The sequence below is a fragment of the Miscanthus floridulus genome, chromosome 2, assembly GCF_019320115.1.
Source record: "Miscanthus floridulus cultivar M001 chromosome 2, ASM1932011v1, whole genome shotgun sequence".
Lineage (NCBI taxonomy): Eukaryota > Viridiplantae > Streptophyta > Magnoliopsida > Poales > Poaceae > Miscanthus > Miscanthus floridulus.
The window spans coordinates 174855240-174873402 of NC_089581.1; the positions used below are offsets into that span (position 1 = coordinate 174855240).

General features: G+C 42.3%; 1 protein-coding gene across 1 annotated transcript; it reads right to left on the bottom strand.

Annotated features, from left to right (window-relative positions):
• Nucleotides 1–7358: 7358 nt before the first annotated feature.
• LOC136540756 (SUMO-conjugating enzyme SCE1) lies at nucleotides 7359–9976 on the bottom strand. Its single transcript, XM_066532769.1, has 5 exons — nucleotides 9820–9976; nucleotides 9632–9715; nucleotides 7971–8123; nucleotides 7778–7891; nucleotides 7359–7667 (listed from the first exon to the last, which is right to left on the bottom strand). Exons 1-5 carry the CDS (start codon nucleotides 9886–9888, stop codon nucleotides 7605–7607), a joined length of 483 nt encoding a protein of 160 aa, XP_066388866.1. The 5' UTR covers nucleotides 9889–9976; the 3' UTR covers nucleotides 7359–7604.
• Nucleotides 9977–18163: the final 8187 nt, after the last annotated feature.

Below are 18163 nucleotides of genomic sequence, written 5' to 3' on the forward strand. Positions count from 1 at the left end.
GAATAAAAGTTATTACAAAACAAGTTTGATAAACAAAGCGGAAGCAAATAAGTTCGAGATAAAGTTTTCCAACATAGTTTAATACAGTGCCAAACCAGATCACGGTCCACAAAAGCAAGGATAGGAATTACTAAGGAAGCCTGCCCAAGGCTTACTCCTCATCCACAGCGGGATAGAAGCAACTCTTGCAATAACCATGATACACAGTGCCATCTGCAACAATGGGAAAATAAACCCTGAGTACGAGAAGGTACTCAGCTAGACTTACCCGTCATGAACCAGAAAATAAAACGACTCCAAGGATTATGCAAGGCTGTATAAGTGGACGTAACTTGACAACATTTTTGTGAAAAAGGCAATTAACCGTTGTACAGTTGTGATTCTTTTATCAAGTTAATTATAACTATCCATTTCTAGGTTAGCAACTATCCTATGCCAAACATGTGATGTATTATTTAGAATCATACAATAGTAACCATAGCAAGTATTGTAATTCCATATTCATCTGAACCATCATGTTTCATAACACAGTTACTACGATGTTGGAGCTAGCCAAGTTTCTCACTATCCGGGAGAGACGGCGATTCGAATCGATTTCAACCAGCTGGGAATTTATTCCTAACACAAACCCAGATCTATCAGCCACGATAGTCTTAGGTCACCTTTGGTACAACTCCGGTACACATTTCGCGGGTTCGTACTGCGCCGCACAATCTGGAACACCAGATGCCAGGATGCTCAGGCCAAGCCTGCCCTTGGGCTCAGTCTGATCGTTCCCCGGAAGGAGCGCACAACAGAACGATTCCCGGCCTGAGTTGAATTACTCGGCTTCGCGGTCGGAACGAGTTATCCGGCCAGCTAAGTGAGAGGCATGCGTTCAATCTTGTCAGAAGTTCCAACAACGGTACAGTCCTTGATCAACACAGACGGGGATAGATCCACACTCAAGACCTCCATGCCTTGTTGCTTTTCTATCGATATCCCGCCCGGTCTCAATTTATTTTTACCACATGGTTCTGTTCCACGATAGCAGATATAGCCAACCGTGCTCCGGTATCCACCTATATCTCGCAGGTAACAGGACATCACCCGACTTCTACCGGTCTAAGCATGGCTAAGCATATATTCGATCCTGGACCTATACCGGTTAAAGGGTTAATATCTAGACAAGGAATGTACATGCATCAAGTGGTTTCATTCAACTCTTATACCTAATGCATCAATCATAAATACGTAAGTAAACATTTGTAAATTACTGGGAGACTTATAATGCTCCGGGGCTTGCCTCGCAGAAAGGAAGTAGGGCGATGATCAGGGCACTCCGGAAGCTCTTCAGGGTTCTGCTCCACGCCTTCGGGAGCGGGGACTTGCGGATTCTCCTGCGGGTTCCCTTCCTCTGCTTCTTCGAATTCCAGCAACGTGATCTCTTCCTCCGATCCTAGATGCATGAGTATGGTATGAGTATCACGAATGCATAGATGTTAACAAGTGCATCGCGTTGTTTGAGTAGGTGCATATCTCTTCTCAATTATTACTTAACTATTTCTACAATGCATCGACTACACCATAACCAGCAGCTACTTGTTTCACTCATAACTGGAGTTCTACAAATTCAAAAATAGTGATCCTAGACTTTCTGGAATGCTTATCAAATTCTCTACAACTTTGTTATTAACCATTTTTATAGTCTACACTTGTTTCAACATATAACTCATTACACTCTAGAATCAGTCCAAAATGTGTTAACATGCAATATAAAGTAAGAATATTTCTACATCAGGTAATCATTCAAAATTTAACAACATATAACCTACCAACAGTGTAAGCATACCAAATACAGTTAAGATGATATAATGGTGAAGCCCAAACTATTTATTAAATTGCCTTTATTATTTTATTTAGATATCTAGGCTAAATAATAATATATATCAAATGTGCTTAATAAATTCTCAAAATTTTACAGAGCCTTACTAATGCTATCAAAGGGCTACTATAAAAATTTCATGTCATTTTACTAAGTAGAACATCCTATACAAAAATGATAAGGAAGCAAGGCTTGAAATGGTATAAATGGAAAATCCTATTGAAAAGTGTCAAGCAACAGATTTCTTATTTTTCTTAACATCCATATGGTACTAGTATCACCTCCAATAAATTTCATGAATTTTGGACTTATAATTAATTTATAAAAATTCATGCAAGGATTAACTATTTATAAAAGAAAAATCTATAACTATAGATCTACACATGCACTGGTCCTCAAATTTTTATCCAAGCTCATATATAACAATAATAGCTTACCACAAAAATTTCATAATTTTTGGAGCACAGGAACTCTAGATATAAAATAAACAAATTTAAATGCATTCAAAAGCACATTTGAAATCCCTATTTAAATCTCCAGAAATTTCTACTGTTGAAACCAAGAACATATTTTTCCTAAATACTACACTTCCTAAGGAACACAACCATATTTATTTCAACATTTTATGAGCTACCAAACTGCAGATACAAAAATAACAAAACAAATCAAAAACTGGATTCAAAATGAGTTAGCCCTCTCTACTGCTGTCGCTGACAGGTGGGACCCGGTGGTCAGGGGGACCCCACGCGTCAGTGACACGGAACAGGGCAGCGGCGCTGCGCGGTGCTGGCGCGGCCAGAGCTCGCCGACGGCGAGGTTGCTGGCGGTGACATCATCACTACGCGATCTACTTGACCTAGCGCATCTATTGAGCCACTTGGCCGGCCCTATTGTCGACGGTAAGGACGACGGCGGCGGCAATGGCGGAGCGGCGAGGCTGAACCACGGCAAAACGCCGGCGACGTCCTCGGTGGCCCGACCTAAGGCTCGGACGAGCACCGGGGTACTACGGCGGACCTAGCGCGCTAGCTAACGCTTGGAGAGGGGGACTGTGGCGGCGTGGCCACGACGACGGGGCTCACGGCGGAACTCCGGCGAGCCTATGCACGTGGCTGGAGCTTACCGAGCGTGGTCAGCGGGCACGGGCGGGCGCGGTGAGTCGCTGAGATGATGGTGGAGAGGTTGCGGTGGCGATTGAGTGGCTAGGCGTGGGTTGGTGCCGTCAACGGCGACGGCGGCGCTGCTGCTGTGCTTGCGGGCGCTGCGAACGACGAAGGAGACCGAGGCGAAGTGAAAATGGAGCGTGGCTGAGTGCGGGCGGGCGTTGGCATGATGAAGGCGCGCTCGGGCGCGGCGTGGCCTGCGCGGTCAGGGCAACGGCGACGCGCGGCCGACGGGACCTCCACGCGGCGGCTCTGCTCTGAAGCTGGTCGGCCACTGTGCCGATCGATTCAGTCGATTCAGTTTCGTCAGAACGTGATGGCCGAGCCTGACGACGAGATTTGCCACTGATTTTCCCGCTAATCCATCGCTCCAACTCGTAAATGATCTAAATGACTTTCGTAGTCCTAAGTACCAGCTACAAATGTTGTTCAATGATCGTGTTCCAATTCACATCGTACACCGAGTAAAATCATGATCAAAGACGGCTCGTCAGGCTGTCAGTCGAGCATACTCTTAGAAAATTTGTTAAGTGTTAAAAGCAAGATTTGGCTGGTTTTTGTGGGACCCATTCAAGCATGTTAGAAGCAAAATCAGTCCATGACCCAAAAATAAAAGTTGTTCCTTATGTCAAACACTACAACTTTGCTTTAGTGAACTCCTCCATGCAAGGTCCCTAACACCTAGTTCAACTTTAGTCAAACTTGTCACTTTGAAATCATGATGCACATTCAAACCATGGCTAAATGACCAAACTAGCCCTAGCACTAAATACCAAAGTTATTCATGATGATACTCTAAGCATGTTAAAACAATTTGCAAGGTCATTTAAGCATTTCATGTAGTAGTCACTCATATAGCTATTCAGGTCAACACATGAAATAACACTTAAATGCTTGATCAAGAAATGTGGCCTTCATGAACAAGGTTCCTTTAGTTAACCTAAGTGTAGCTAAGGTGTTGTAGTGACTAGCACTACCCACATGCATTCATTTATACATGATCATATGCATATGTTCTAAGAAACATGAAATAACAAGCAAGGTTTCATATGTTTCGATCAAATGTTTCAATTGTAAATGATGATTTATGGATGCTTGATGCTCATGCTCATGTTATGCAAGTCAAGTTATGCAAGGCTAACACCCGAGGTGTTACACGGAGCATCCGGTCGGCCCGACCGTTGCCCAGTGAAGGGGTAACGGCTAGTTTAGCCCTTGGGGCTATAAATAGAAGTGGCCTTCGGCCATGGCTGGTGTGGAGCACCAAAGGGGACTTAGTGTTCATGCTTGTGAGTGCTTAGGAGCCCTCCATCACACACATACTTGATAGTGATCATTCGATTGTGTGAGTGAGCGATTCTAGTACGATTGCATTGTGAGGTTGCATCGAGTGGCAATAGGTGATTGAGTTGCAAGCCGGTGGTGTTTGTTACTCTTGGAGGTTGCCACCTCCTAGACGGCTTGGTGGTGGTCTCCGTCGAAGCGTGCAAGAAGCTTGTGTGGCGCTCTGGAGAAGTGCTTGTGAGGGGCATTGTGCTCGCCCCGCGGGAGCCGCGAAGAGCAACTCTAGTAAAGCGTGTCATTGAGCTACCCTCACTCAAGGGGTAGGTTCTTGTGGCGCCCGACGTGCGGGCTTAGCGGGTGATGCTAATTAGCCGTCGAACCACCAAGTGAGCGGTCGACACAACGGGGACTAGCGTGCTGGCAAACACGTGAACCTCGGAAGAAAAATCATCGTGTCAACCTTGTTCTTCCTGTTGGTTTGCATCCCCATTACACAAGCTTGCCATTACTTTTATACATATTAAGCTTGTGTAGTTGCTCTTGTAATTAGATAGCTTGTGTAGCTTGCTAATTACCTTCTTGCTTGTATAGCATAGAAGTAGCTCCCTTGCGTGGCTAATTTGGTTTTAGTAACCTTGTTAGTCACATTGCTTAGTTTGTATAGCTAAGTATTTGCGCTCTTTAATTAGGCATTGGTTGCCTTGTTATTGAGCATTGCTAGTGAGCTTAGTTATCTTTGTGTTTTTGCTTACTAGCATGTGTAGGAGCTCCCTTATTGCTTAAAGTATTAGTGGCATAGGTTTGTGTAACCTTGCTCCTAGAATTGTTTAGGAGAGCTCTAGCTAGCCCGACACCTTTGTTGCATAATTGTTATCTTTGCAAGGTGTTAGTGAACATATATAGTGGGGTGTAGTCTTGGCTAGACCGTTAGTTTAAATTCTGCATTTGTCTCGGTTAGCCGACGCGATTAAGTTTTAGAAAAGACTATTCACCCCCCTCTAGTCGCCATCTCGACCCTTCAGGGGGCCAAATGTAAATTTTATTCAAAAAAGGGTTAAATAGTAAAAAATTAGGTCTTTTGTGCCTCCTGCTCATCGTCGATGTCATCATCCAATAACTCCATTGTGGCCCCAAAGCTAGCATTTTGAGGTTTGCACAAAACTACAGGAGAAGGTAAAACATAATTAAGAAGAAACCATAGGCAATGTCAAAAGTGAAGCAAATGTCATCCATATGTCATTACTATACGCATGAAGGTTCTTGGAACAACAAAACAAACTAATGTAACTTTGTATTTGAAAAAAGGTGCATATTTAACGTCAAATATAAATTTAAGAAAATTGAGCACTAATGATTTTGCAGAATTGTTCAAGACTAATAAAATTCCCACTAAAATGTGGAATAATATTATTTTTGAATCATATACCATAAGTAATTAAGTTGCATCAATATGCACACTAAATATACCATAAAAATATATCGGTCATAATTTATATAGGCATTGAAAAAATCAAACCAAAAAATATATTAGACAATAAATAGAAGAGGGAGCATCCCGAGAAATCCTCAATGGCATTTACATGAATGGGAAACACCAATCAAAGGTAGTGAGATGCAAATGGCAGGTAGCAACTCATCAATCATCTTCACCACCCGCGGAAGATGGCGTTCATATGGGGCAAGCAGACGAGTGGGCCGTGTTAGTGTGTAGGAAGAGGGGAGGGTCAGGATGGATATTTCGCGTGACCCGCTGATTCATATTCATGCTGGCGTGCATGGCTGGCGTGCCATGCGAGCAAATATGGTAAATTTATAAATTTTGTCTCTTTATGCCGGTAAAAACGTAAGGGCAATAGTAAAGTTATTATATGAGGAGGTGCCGATCCTAATAATGATGAAAAGTTAATAATCTCGCATGCAGAGGAGTGATGATGACGAGCCAGGGTCGTGCGGCCGTACTTGAGAGGTGGCAGTGGCATCGGGCCAGGTAAAGTAAACCACACGTTAGTTTCTAAAGAGCTTGAGGTCTTTTTTACAAAACATACATCAACAGTCCAACATATTTCAGCATGTGGATCAGCCACCGATGCTTCCAATGTTCTCATAGGAGGAAACCTGAGCAAGTTTTAATAAACCCAATACCTAGAAGCTAGAAGGGTTGGTCAAGTTCATGCTTGTCCACGATTCAAACCCATATCACCATTATCTATTTCTCACATCCCTAATCTTATCAAACCCAATGGATAACGATTAATTTTATCCATATTTATTGCTTTTAGTTGAACTACTAGCTTCTATTCTACCATTTTATACATATATCCGTGCTCTATATGTGTGTAAGTTTCATGTCAAAGTTGTACCCCTGGAAACATCGCATCCACAACTTAAATTTTATTGAAATTGACTAAAACTTGCTTAGATTAATTGATTACAATAGTTTGCAACTCTATGTAAATTAACAACAAGATCTACACGTCAAAAGCTGAAACCTAGAAATAAAATCCTCACGTTTAATTGTTTTTTCAAAGATAACTCAGTATGATAGCGGCTACTTCGTGCAGGTGCATCTATATTTAAATGTAGATCCTAAAATCTAAAAAAAATAAAAAAAACTCTCATCCACACCATAAAATTTTCTCAAAATTGACTAAAATTAGTTAGAGATGATTTGTTATAATAGGCATCTTAAGAATGTCATGTTGTCACCCTAGGATTTTCGCTACCGCAGTAAGATAAACATGTGGATCTAATAAAAACAACTAAAACAAACTTTGTATTGTTTGGTCTACATATTTCTAATAATATATGATTGTATTATTTGATCTACATATTTCTAATAATAGATGATTGCATTACTTGATCCCTATATTTCTACTGATTGATGATTTCAGCGAAAGGCTTAGCCATAGATAATCTACTTCCCTTACCGCCCCCTACACATTTCAATTGGATAACACCACACCACCAAACCCAAATAATAAGGATTCCCATATCGTCCACTAACCATTTCAATTGGATAAAAAAACCAACACCCTACCCAAATAACGGGTATCCAACAGATATAGATTTAGATTTGTCAGACAACACACATCAATTCTTGATAACCAGACATCAAGGTTTTGACATCATCCCGAAAAGCACACACTCCAAACAGTTAATAGCACTGTTAGAATACACGGTTCACAAAAACGATAGGTACTTCTCAAAGCACCATGTTACATTTGGTCTTCCATTCAAGACACTAGCAACAACTATGCGGATGTGCAGCATGGATCCCTAGTAGGGCGAAGTTCTCAGACCAATGCGGGATACTGCTTCGCCTGCAGTCTAACACGCCTCTTATATTCTGTAGGATCCTGCAAAGCCAAATAAAATGTTACAAACATGATTGGCTATCTGAACGTCAAAACTCAGTAAGGTTTTGGGCAAACAATATCTTTGTTGTGGTCCATCACTTTTAACTAACCTGGATAAAAAGGTGATAGCCATCTGTTTGAGCAGGGTCAGCAGGATTTGGCTGATCTAGCAAGTCCTGGATCCCGACAAGAATCTGCTTAACAGTAATAGCTGGTCTCCAACCCTGACAAAAAAAAAGGAACAGTAAGGCCATGAAATCTGTACAGCATCACACAGGACTACAGAATGATTGCAGAGCTTACGCTGTCCTCATTAAGGATCGAAAGGCAGACTGTTCCAGAAGGATAGACGTTTGGGTGGAAAAAACCCTGAGGGAACTTGCACTTGGGAGGCTTGCTAGGGTAATCCTCACTGAAATGAAGGGTGAGAGGGAAGTATCCACCCTCCCAATCAGTCTGCAAAAGAAATAAAGATGGGAATCAGTTAAATGTTCAAACTGCATTATCTTATTACAGACAGCTTCGATAAACATACACATGACAATAATATTCAAACAACTGTCAACTACAGTTGGTGAATGTTAGCCTTGCACAAATTCAATGATATAACCTGAAACAAAGAATTAAAAGCATCCAATACAGAGAACAAGTAAATCAAACAATTTAGTTCATCAAAAGAAAATAAACCTATTCTGACCTAGTTGTAAATCCATTGCCCACACTTGATAGTAGAAAGAGCATATGAGCCAAAATTGGATTTCCTATGACCAGACTTCAAGTCTCACTACAAGCTAGCTGGCTGGCTGGCAGGACTCACTAATTTAGTAGAATTACAATGATCATTTATTTTTTTCTCGAACGCGTAGGAGAGCTGCGTATCATTATATTAAGAAGAATGGAAAAAGGTGGTCTTACAGCACCACACACAAACCCACACCCACACACTCACAACACACTCAAACTTAGTAAGGTGATCATATCAATATGCACGCTGGATAACCCTTTCTCGACTAAAGAACACCGATGTTACTTAGGTTTTTCAACAAAGTTTAGTACCCCACAATCCAAAATTCGAGGTGCCATTAGTAAGCAACCAAAGACAAAGATCAAACATTACCATCATTTACAGCGTTAGGCCTACCACAAACTTCTCAAGAACTTACTTAAGAGGCAGCTTAAACCAAATTGCAACCTTTTCTATTGGGTTTTAGCATTCTGTGCCATTTTTCACAACATATTAGTTTTACAGAAATAAAGACAACTGCACAGATTAAATGAAACATATGAACCCAACAATATTCAAAGAAACCACCTGTGTTTAGTTGAACAACTTAAATAAACTCCCAGTTCAACAATTGAAGTGTATCCCAGTCGACTGTGATATGAAATTGTAGTTAACAAAAATGAACAATTCATCTGAAGCATATAGACAACTCATCCACAAATTTGTTTATGCAGAACAAGCATTCAAATTGATCCATAGTGTAGCTAGGTGTTAACAGTTCAACCCATAATAAAGAAACCACCTTTTTGTCATAGTGAGCTATAAGGAAACGAAGGCTCAATTAAGGCCATGGCACTGGGGGAACTACAAGATAAGTTTAACAAAAATGTACCTGCTCTAGCACTTGCAAATAACATGAGTCATAGAACCTACACAATACAGTGAAAACAATGTAGCTACCCTCAAAATTAATTGAACGGCATCAGATTACTATACACAAAGCCCACTGAACCTATGGACTAATGCCCCAATCTTCCCAATCAAACTCTGAAACTCATGGCACACAAGGAAGGAACTGAAAACGCCACAGCTGCATGCTACTACATATACACAAGACTTGTTCACCATACGAGGGATCTGATAAAAACAGTGGGCAGCTGTAAGGGCAGGAACCGACCCGCCCCGATCCAGCACCGATTGCTCTAGAGATAGCTAGGGTTCCTGAGCCCAGGTCGCTTACCCCTTGCTTGCCGGGGATGGTGCAGTGCCAGATCATCAGGTTCACCGTCCCGTCGGGCAGTGTCTCCGGCTTCGCCACGAAACCCTGCGCCAGCACCACAGCAAACAGAACAGATCAGACAACCCGGCCTGGCGGCGACAGCAAAGCGGAATCAGGGCAGGGCGGAGGGAGAATCGAGGGGCGCGTACGTGCGGGTGGTTCTTCCGCCAGGCCTTGCGCTCCTCGGCGAGGCGGCCGCGGGCGATTCCCCCCGACATAGCTGCGGCGGCGGCTGCTGCTCTTCCTCCGCTGGGGTGTTTGGGGACTGGACTTTCTACGCGGTTGCGCGAATAGAGTGCCGCTTCGCCCGGGTCGTTCGTATTTAACGCACTCCTTGTTGTCAAAAAAAAAACGCCCTCCTTTTTCCTTGCCTTTTTTCGTGTTTCTTCCCCGTATTTTCTGCGGCGTTTCCCTGTCGAGTGGGCTCCAGGAGGGCGGTTGCTTGCAGGGCCGGCGTGTCAGGGAAGCGGGTGGCGTTCGCGACGGGGGCCGGCGAGGAGTGACGCGCGATGGGTCCGTGTCCCTATCACAGGCTATCACACTGCGGGGTGGGAACCACGCCCGCGCGGGTATCACGTTCCTTTCTTGCTTGGAGAGGCTAAGGTTGGGCCCACCTCGCAGAGACGGTGAGGGCGATCCCGCTTTCTTTGCTGTTGCATGGCGCATTGGATTCCTACCCGGCGGGTCTCGTGCTCGTCCCGTCGTTTTCGTGGCGGTCAGCGTTGCCGTTGGGTGGAGCCGGAGATTCTTCTTTTCTTTTCTTTTAATATCTCGCCGCTTGAGATTCTACTAGTGCGGCATGAAATTTCATGGCAATACTGTTTCTCCCCTTTTTTCCATCTTCAGAAGTACTTTTTAGTCATGAAACAGTGTATTCCTCTCACAATATTTTAGCATAAGCCAAATTCCAACATAAACTAACAGGGTGAATATTATCTCAACGCTTGACATTCTATCGCGGAGCTGCCTTACATCTACTTAGGCCCTATTTGGCCATAGAACTAACATGTAGTTGATTATTTTTTAGTCCTAAATATCTAGATAGGCAGACTAATTGTTAGTTTACTGGTCTATTTATACGAGCTAATAGGAGTAGTCGTTAGTCCATCGTCCATCCAAACATACCCTTACCTTCCAAAAGTAATTTTTCATGTGTGGTTTAACTTTAGTGTCCATAGAAATTAGAGCAACCAATAATATGGTGTCTGATTCTATCTCAATAAGGGTTTTAAAAGAGTTTTATTCTCATTTAATATAGTGACACATCTGACTCGACAACTTATTTATAAAGAGAGGCAGATGAAACTCTCTGTCTCTGTCATAGTTACCAATACAAAAGGTGATGTAGCAGTCTTATTAACTGTGTCATGAAACTCATCAGTCTCAGTGGATAGTTTCACGGCGTTGATTCCAAGCCAGTGAAACTTGGATAAAACACTCACTCTCGATACAAAGTTTTATTCTATAGTTTCATATGCATTTAATTTCATGACTCATAAATAGTTGGTAATCGTGCTAAGAAAGTTTCATCATTTCTTATCTCCCTTCTTAAATACGTTGCCATATCATCAAAAATGTTTATGTGACAACCTATTTAATGTAAGAGGAAATTATTTTCTTGGCCCTAAAAAAATGTTGCTTAGTTTCTTGGTTTTTTTTTTTCTCGAACTTGCTTATTTGGCTCTAAAAAGAATTTCCTTTGGTTTCTTGGCCCAGTTAGTTTGATGGGCTAACGGTGTTAAGCTGTATGTGAAATGATTCTTTTACCCCTGGTTTAAAAAATATTATTAAAAAATAATGATTCCATACTTGAAGAAATATTATATCTTATTTTGGGAAATTATTGATAGAGGTAGCCTGAAAGACATGTGAACTGTAGACTTTGGTGTAAGTGGTAAAAGAGTTATTTTGCGTACAGCTTAACACCGTTGGCTCATCAAACTAACGGAAGGGTCAAGAAATCAAAAGAAATTCAGTTTAGAGTCAAATAAGTAAGTTTGAGAAGAAGAAAAAAACAAGAAACTAAGCATCACTTTTTTTAGGGATAAGAAAATAATTTACTTTTAATGTAAATGAAATTTACATGAAACTCTTACTAAAACTGGCCTAAGATAGTGTTTGGTTGGTAAAGTGATAATGACAATGGGAATGAAAATGGATTGCGGGAGAAATAGACGAGGATCACTTGGGATTGAGAATTCGAGCGTAATCGTTTAACGCCCCGAGGTGAGCGGCATCAGGGTTGTAGAGGCCCGTACTGGGTCAAGCAATGTGAGGTGGTGGCACTGTTGATCATTGCAGGGGAAACAGCGCTGGACCAAACACATATTTGCTACTAGTTTGGTATAAAATGGGAGTAAAAGATTAGATATGCCATGGAGTGTAGGGTCCATATCAAGACTATGAATGAACTTACTTGCAATGGTAGGAGAGCCGGGCTGAGCTGAAGGAACTGACGACGCCACGGGCCCGGTGCCGTAGGCCCTACAGGCCCAATACGGCATCTCGCACGCAGCCTGCAAGCGGTTGAGCAGGCCCTGGGCTTTAGAACAGACTGGGCCGTTCGTCCGGAGAGCAATACGGCGTCGGACGCACGTATAGTACTCGGCTTCTTCTTTTTTTGCGAGGGTATAATACTCGTCTTCGACAGTTCGATTGCCAGGACTCTTCACTGCTGGAGTGCTGGTAACGCCAGTCGCCAGCCTTCCCTGTGTGTACTCTGTGGGCCTGTTATTGCCAGGTCGGTGCAGGTGTTGTAGTGTAGACACTGCCAGCTGAATCGAGCACAATCTCAGGGTCAATGTTACTGTTCAGTGCTCAGTGTTTACTGTTCAGTGGCTGAGCGTACCGGCCTTAATTTGCCTCTTGCAGCGGGAAGCAATTGTCTACAGCAGGTGTCGGAGCAGGTGTCTACAGCAATTGTCTATTTGCCCAGGGCTGAAAGTATCGTTGGCTGATTTGTTGCGAGAAAAAAATATTGTTTGTTGACTGAAAAAGTACGGCTTATAAGCCAGATGAATAGGGCTTGGTAGGGACGGCCACGTTCAGCCTGTTCGGGAGGCCGTAAACGATCGTGGATTATTTACTGCTGGCTGGTTTGGTGTGAGAGAAAAATACTGTTCCCGACTGGAAATTTACGCGTTGGCTGAATTCGGCGACCGAGTAATGGCGACTGATTCCAACGTTGGTACTAGGAGCAGTAATTGGTAGTCTGTAGACATGTTTCCGCATCAGTTTCTGATGAAACAACTGTCAACTGTTTGCATCTGTCTGAGCTATGATTGTGTTACAGATCTTGCAGCAGCAGCAAATAAATTCGTTCTTCACTGTCTTTCATTTCGTATCCCGAATAATTTCCCTCCGATCCGTACATGGTATATATCCGATATTATTATATGTATTGTTGGCAAAGTATGAATGATGGCTTACCACGCTCGCCGCGCAGTATTATTATATGTATTGTACATAGAATAAAATAAATCTCTAAGTCATGCTATGAATATTTTATTTTGATTTAGCATATGGGACTGTTTTGACACATATTACGTGAAAACTTGCAAAGAAGATAACCCAGCAAATCACTTCTTCGTTACCGTCTAGCATCTGCAAGTGTTAAGTGTTTTCAGATTTTCTCTTGTGCTTTTTTATAAGGGTCTGTTAACAGTGCTTCATCAACGACTTCATAAGCTATTGTGAGTTTTTTTTCCTGAATACCCTTTTTCGAAACAGCTCATGGGATGATGCTCTTTTGTATGCTCTCGCAGAGGAACAGAGAGAGGTGAAACTAAAAAATGTAGCTTTTCACAGCTCTCTCCCTCGCTCTCTCGGCTATGCATAAAGTTGTTGGTGAAGCTGTTTTGCAAAGATCGTTTTTTTCAAAACAGCTCTGCTTCACAGAGAAAACTGCTCAAAACAGCTTCATCGGTGAAGTTGAGTTGTGCAAAAAAGGGGCCTAAATTATTATATAGCCCGTTGAGTCTTATGACTAACTATGTCTGGATGTGCTAGAAGAGGACCATGCATGAATAATCTTGTCAAAAACTCGTACGAGTAAGAGAACATCCAAACCAAGAGAAAAATAGGGATAATAGTGAATGGTCCAATTTTTTATATAATATTTGATTTGAGGTGAGACAGGGATAAGGTGGGATAACCCACTTTATCGTTATGTTTGGTTAGGGGATAAGAAAGATGTAATTGTCCCTCTAGAAATACTCCCCTTAAATATGGGACATAACAATCTCAATAAATTGGTGGTATACGCCCATCCCACCTAGGATGGCTCTCGTTGGAGCGGCAACGACATAAATATTGAAAGGAAGGGGCGCTAGGGTGTGATAGGCAAGGCAAACTAGTGGTGTGGGGGCAGGAGGCACCAATTAAGCCAATTGATGACTATGTGTATGTTGATGTGGAGTTTGATAATCAGATGTGTCGAGACTGTTTGGACTCTATGGTATTACTTGCAGGAAATAAGGTGTGTAAGGTATGGATGGTAGGAGGGGAAGCGTGCGGCCATTAGAGAAAAAGTTATATACATAATTTCTCACTAACGTTGATCTATTCACCAATATGCTAGACGTACACTTTATTGCAGGGAGCATGTCCGATGTGTTGCTGACGCGCATGTATCGCTGCAGCGCTTAGGCTGTGAATAATGCACGGACGGATGGCACCTTAGCAAGTGTGATGGCGAAATGGAGCGTCGACTTGGCAAGTGTGGTGAGACTTGAGAGACCTACTAATCGAGGGCTCTCGCTGTCGTCCTTTGGGAGTCGTGTTGGATCTACACGGCCACACCTCGGCCGTAGTCATGGCGGCCTCTAGTATATACGGAGTATCTTCCATTTCGCATGGGCATGGCGCGGCCCAGCTCGTCATGCCGCTGCTCGCTCTCGCTCGTTTGGCGTCGACGCCTTCGTTGGTTGCCCAACAAGTGGGAAAATAATGCCATGATGACGAGAATGGCGTCCATTGGTTTCGGAAACAGATTCTACCGAGAGAAATGGATAAGGTGCCTGCCTTCTTGCTCTGGCGAGTGGCCTAGTGGAGTGGGTAGCATCTGGCCTGGGTGAGAAAATCCCTTGCCAAAATCAAAACACCTCGGCGTTGCGTGCCCGGCTGCTCGCCATGAACTGCGTGACGCCAGGGCCAGTGTGCCGACACAGGCAAAATCAGTCGCACCAGCGAGACCACGGACCACCACGGGTGACTCCTTGCACCTGCGAGCTGCGCAGCATGGACCGCTTGCTGTCGGCCCACGGGACGCGGCACGTCACACTGTTAATCGTATATGATCGTAGATTATTACTGTTGCCTGGTCAGGTGTTTGAGAAAAATATTGTTCTGGCTTAAAATTTACGATCGTTTACGACCAAACGAACAGGCTGACAACCTTTGCTGCCTGTGAGCTGTAAGTTGTAACGTCCGAAAAGAGGAAAAAGTTTATTTGACCTCCCTCCATTTTCATAAAAGTTAATTTGAACTAGAAAATCAGACATAACTCCTCGCTATCTTTTCAAACTGTACATAACCTTTCATGTTGTTTCTCTAGGTGGGTTTTCTTTTTTCTTTTATATTTATTTTGGTCGAATTTTTGAAAAATCATAGTAAACTACAGAAAAATCATAAAATGGAAAGTCTAAATTTGTTGGACTCTATATGAGTAGTTCTACATAATAAACATATGATATGGTATGGTTTAGTACAAAAGTTTTGCTCTAGCTTTATATCTATGTTTTTCCGTGATTAATTCATGCTGCAGTTTATATGGTCCTATTATGGTGAAACTTTATGGTTGACCAACCATTGTATACTTGAGATGTAGTAAAAAATTAATGGTCATTAGATCATGTATGACTGACTTATAGACTATTTAAAAACTATTTAATAAGTATAGAGGTGTTTTGGCCATAACTTTATATCCTGATGTTCAGACAGACAAAAAAAGAGAGTTAAATACAACTCCCTCTATCCTAAATATATATCGTTTTTCTTTCGAAAACTACTTTGATAAATATATATTAAAAATATTAATATTTATGGTACATAATTAATATCACTGAAAAGATTTTTGAATCTAATTTTCTAATAAATTTATTTAGAGATACAAATGTTACTCATATTTTATACAAATTGAGTCAAACTTACGATACGACACCAATGACTACAGTTATTTAGAGACGAGAGTAGAGAAAAAAAAACCAAAGGGATAAAATAAAATAGAAAACACATCACCGTACTATTGATTAGCCGAGGCCTTGTTTAGATTATAAGTTTTTTCACTCTCTCTCCATCACATCAAATCTTTAGACACATACATGGAGTATTAAATGTAGATAAAAAAAATAATTAATTACACAGTTTGATTGTAAATTACGAGATGAATCTTTTAAGCTTAGTTAAACTATAATTAAACAATAATTATCAAATACAAACAAAAATACTACAATACCAAATACTAATTCTCAATCTCAATCTAAACAAGCCCCGGTCCGCTGGGTCGCACGCGCATGCCTGAAGTTGTACTAAAAAAATCGTAGCCACAGTGAATCCACCCGTTTGTACGAGGGGAAAGTGGGGCCGCCGAGGCACCAGGCATGCAGCACAAGTGGCCCATCCTGGCGCTCCACGTGTGCTCCAGGGAGTGGCGTTCCGTACGGGTCCTGGTCCGAGGACGGCGACAGATTCGACACCCTCGTACACTCCCCATGGGCCCCACGCGCTCGGGATTGGCTGATGGCTGCTGCCCCCATTAAAGCGTGGTCCCACCGACAGCTTTATTGACTCGCATGGGCTTCTCGCTGTTGCACTGGATGACATGTGGCCTGTTTCTGTTTCTGACCCCACCCGTCATTGACTGTCGTGGCGAGTCACGGAGGTACTAGACGTTTGGGTCGACGGGGAAAAAGTACTGAGAAGAGACAATCTGACGGGGGAAGGTCACTCCGTCAATGCCCACTGACGGTGTTCCCCTGGCCCCTGCCACGTGACGTTTCTCGTTATCCCCCTCGCGGTTTATCCATTTTGCACATTCTCCCTTTCAGCTGGGACTGTCCTGAACTTTTCAGGCTCTCGGACTCGAGTCATTCAACGAAGGTGAAAGGGAAAAAACTTCACACAAAAAAAAGAACTAAAGCGTGTACCAGCACATGGTAGCAGATTTGAAACGTAAGCTGCTGATATTGGGCACTTGTGCCGTTGTGTGTTTCTCTTTCCCTTGCGAGATGAGATCTGCTTTGGTGCTTTGATGGGAAAGATTGATTGGCGATAAGCAGATTCCTTGGGTATCTTTTGATTTGGCTTTGGTGCTGCTGTTTTTTTCCCTTTCCATATCAAGCACCTACTATCTCTATTGCAGTTCATTTCGTGCACTGTATATGCTAATCGTATCAGCTCAGGAACAACCCCTCACGTAGTGCTTCTTCTAGACTGTCTTTCTCTATCACTAATTAATACACACTTGTCAGAAAACAGTATGCCACTAGTGGGGAAAACAAATAAAAATTATTCCGAGATCAATCAACTCCTGATGGCGTAGGTTATAGCCCACCGATAACGAATAACTTTCCCAAAAAAGATAAACAAAAAAAAAACACCAACCCGCGCTCTACCATATCACAGGTTTAGCATGTCATTGCACTTTGCCACGGTTTTCGTTGGTTTATTGCCACCCATTCCTTGCCAAACAAAGGTGTAGCGATCCATATAAGCCTTTGGTGTGCGTCAGTAACCATGGCAGGGCTTTATAGACGGGAGGATACACCCTTAAGCTCCATGTATACAATTAAAAGGATGGGCTAGAGGTGAAAGATTCAAAGCACCTATCATTTTTTTTTGGCATCGGCCTTTTTTTATACACACAAACTATCCTTTTCAGTTAGGCACTCGTATTTGTTTAGGACTTTTGGATTAAAAATTCCATCCTTCTTTGTGTGTCTAGGCATTGGAATAAAAAGAAATTCCTAAGTTTGAATCAAGGTCCACGACAAAAGGCTACCTCATTGTTGTGTTTATTAATCATTGTATTTGGTTGCTTTCTGTTCTCGACGAGTAGAAGTCTTCTGCTTGTTTCATTCAAATTCCTAAATTACCAATAACTTGAGGGAAAAAACTATATAAATGTTTGTCAAACCTTTAGCCGCAGAGTTCCTACTAATATCAGCGTCTCTTTCTGCAAGGAACTATAGTTGCACTAGGTAAGAAACTAAAACACTGTTGCACAACTTGGCCTCGCAATACTTGAAAATAATTTTGGTCCACTATTAACAAGGCACATTTTTTACTGGTTCGATGCATGCAAATCACGTGCGTGCAGCAAGCTAACAACCAACAAAACTCCACCACGGAAACATACTTCATAGAAGGCCACAAAGTGATGCTGTCAAGAAGAAAAACTTTAAAGCTGGACTTTTCAACAGCATTTTCGATTTCACTAAAAACAAAAAACAATATAGGATTATCATTACTTTTTGAAAGCGCTCTTGCCGACCA

Bases quoted from the DNA above. Each gene is read 5' to 3' on its own strand.
- LOC136540756 (XM_066532769.1), bottom strand. From the start codon at position 9,888: ATGTCGGGGGGAATCGCCCGCGGCCGCCTCGCCGAGGAGCGCAAGGCC. The intron at 8,124-9,631 runs GTAAGCGACCTG...TTTCTTTTGCAG, and splicing joins CCATCCCCGGCAAGCAAGGG to ACTGATTGGGAGGGTGGATA. The intron at 7,668-7,777 runs GTTAGTTAAAAG...TTGGCTTTGCAG, and splicing joins GCTATCACCTTTTTATCCAG to GATCCTACAGAATATAAGAG.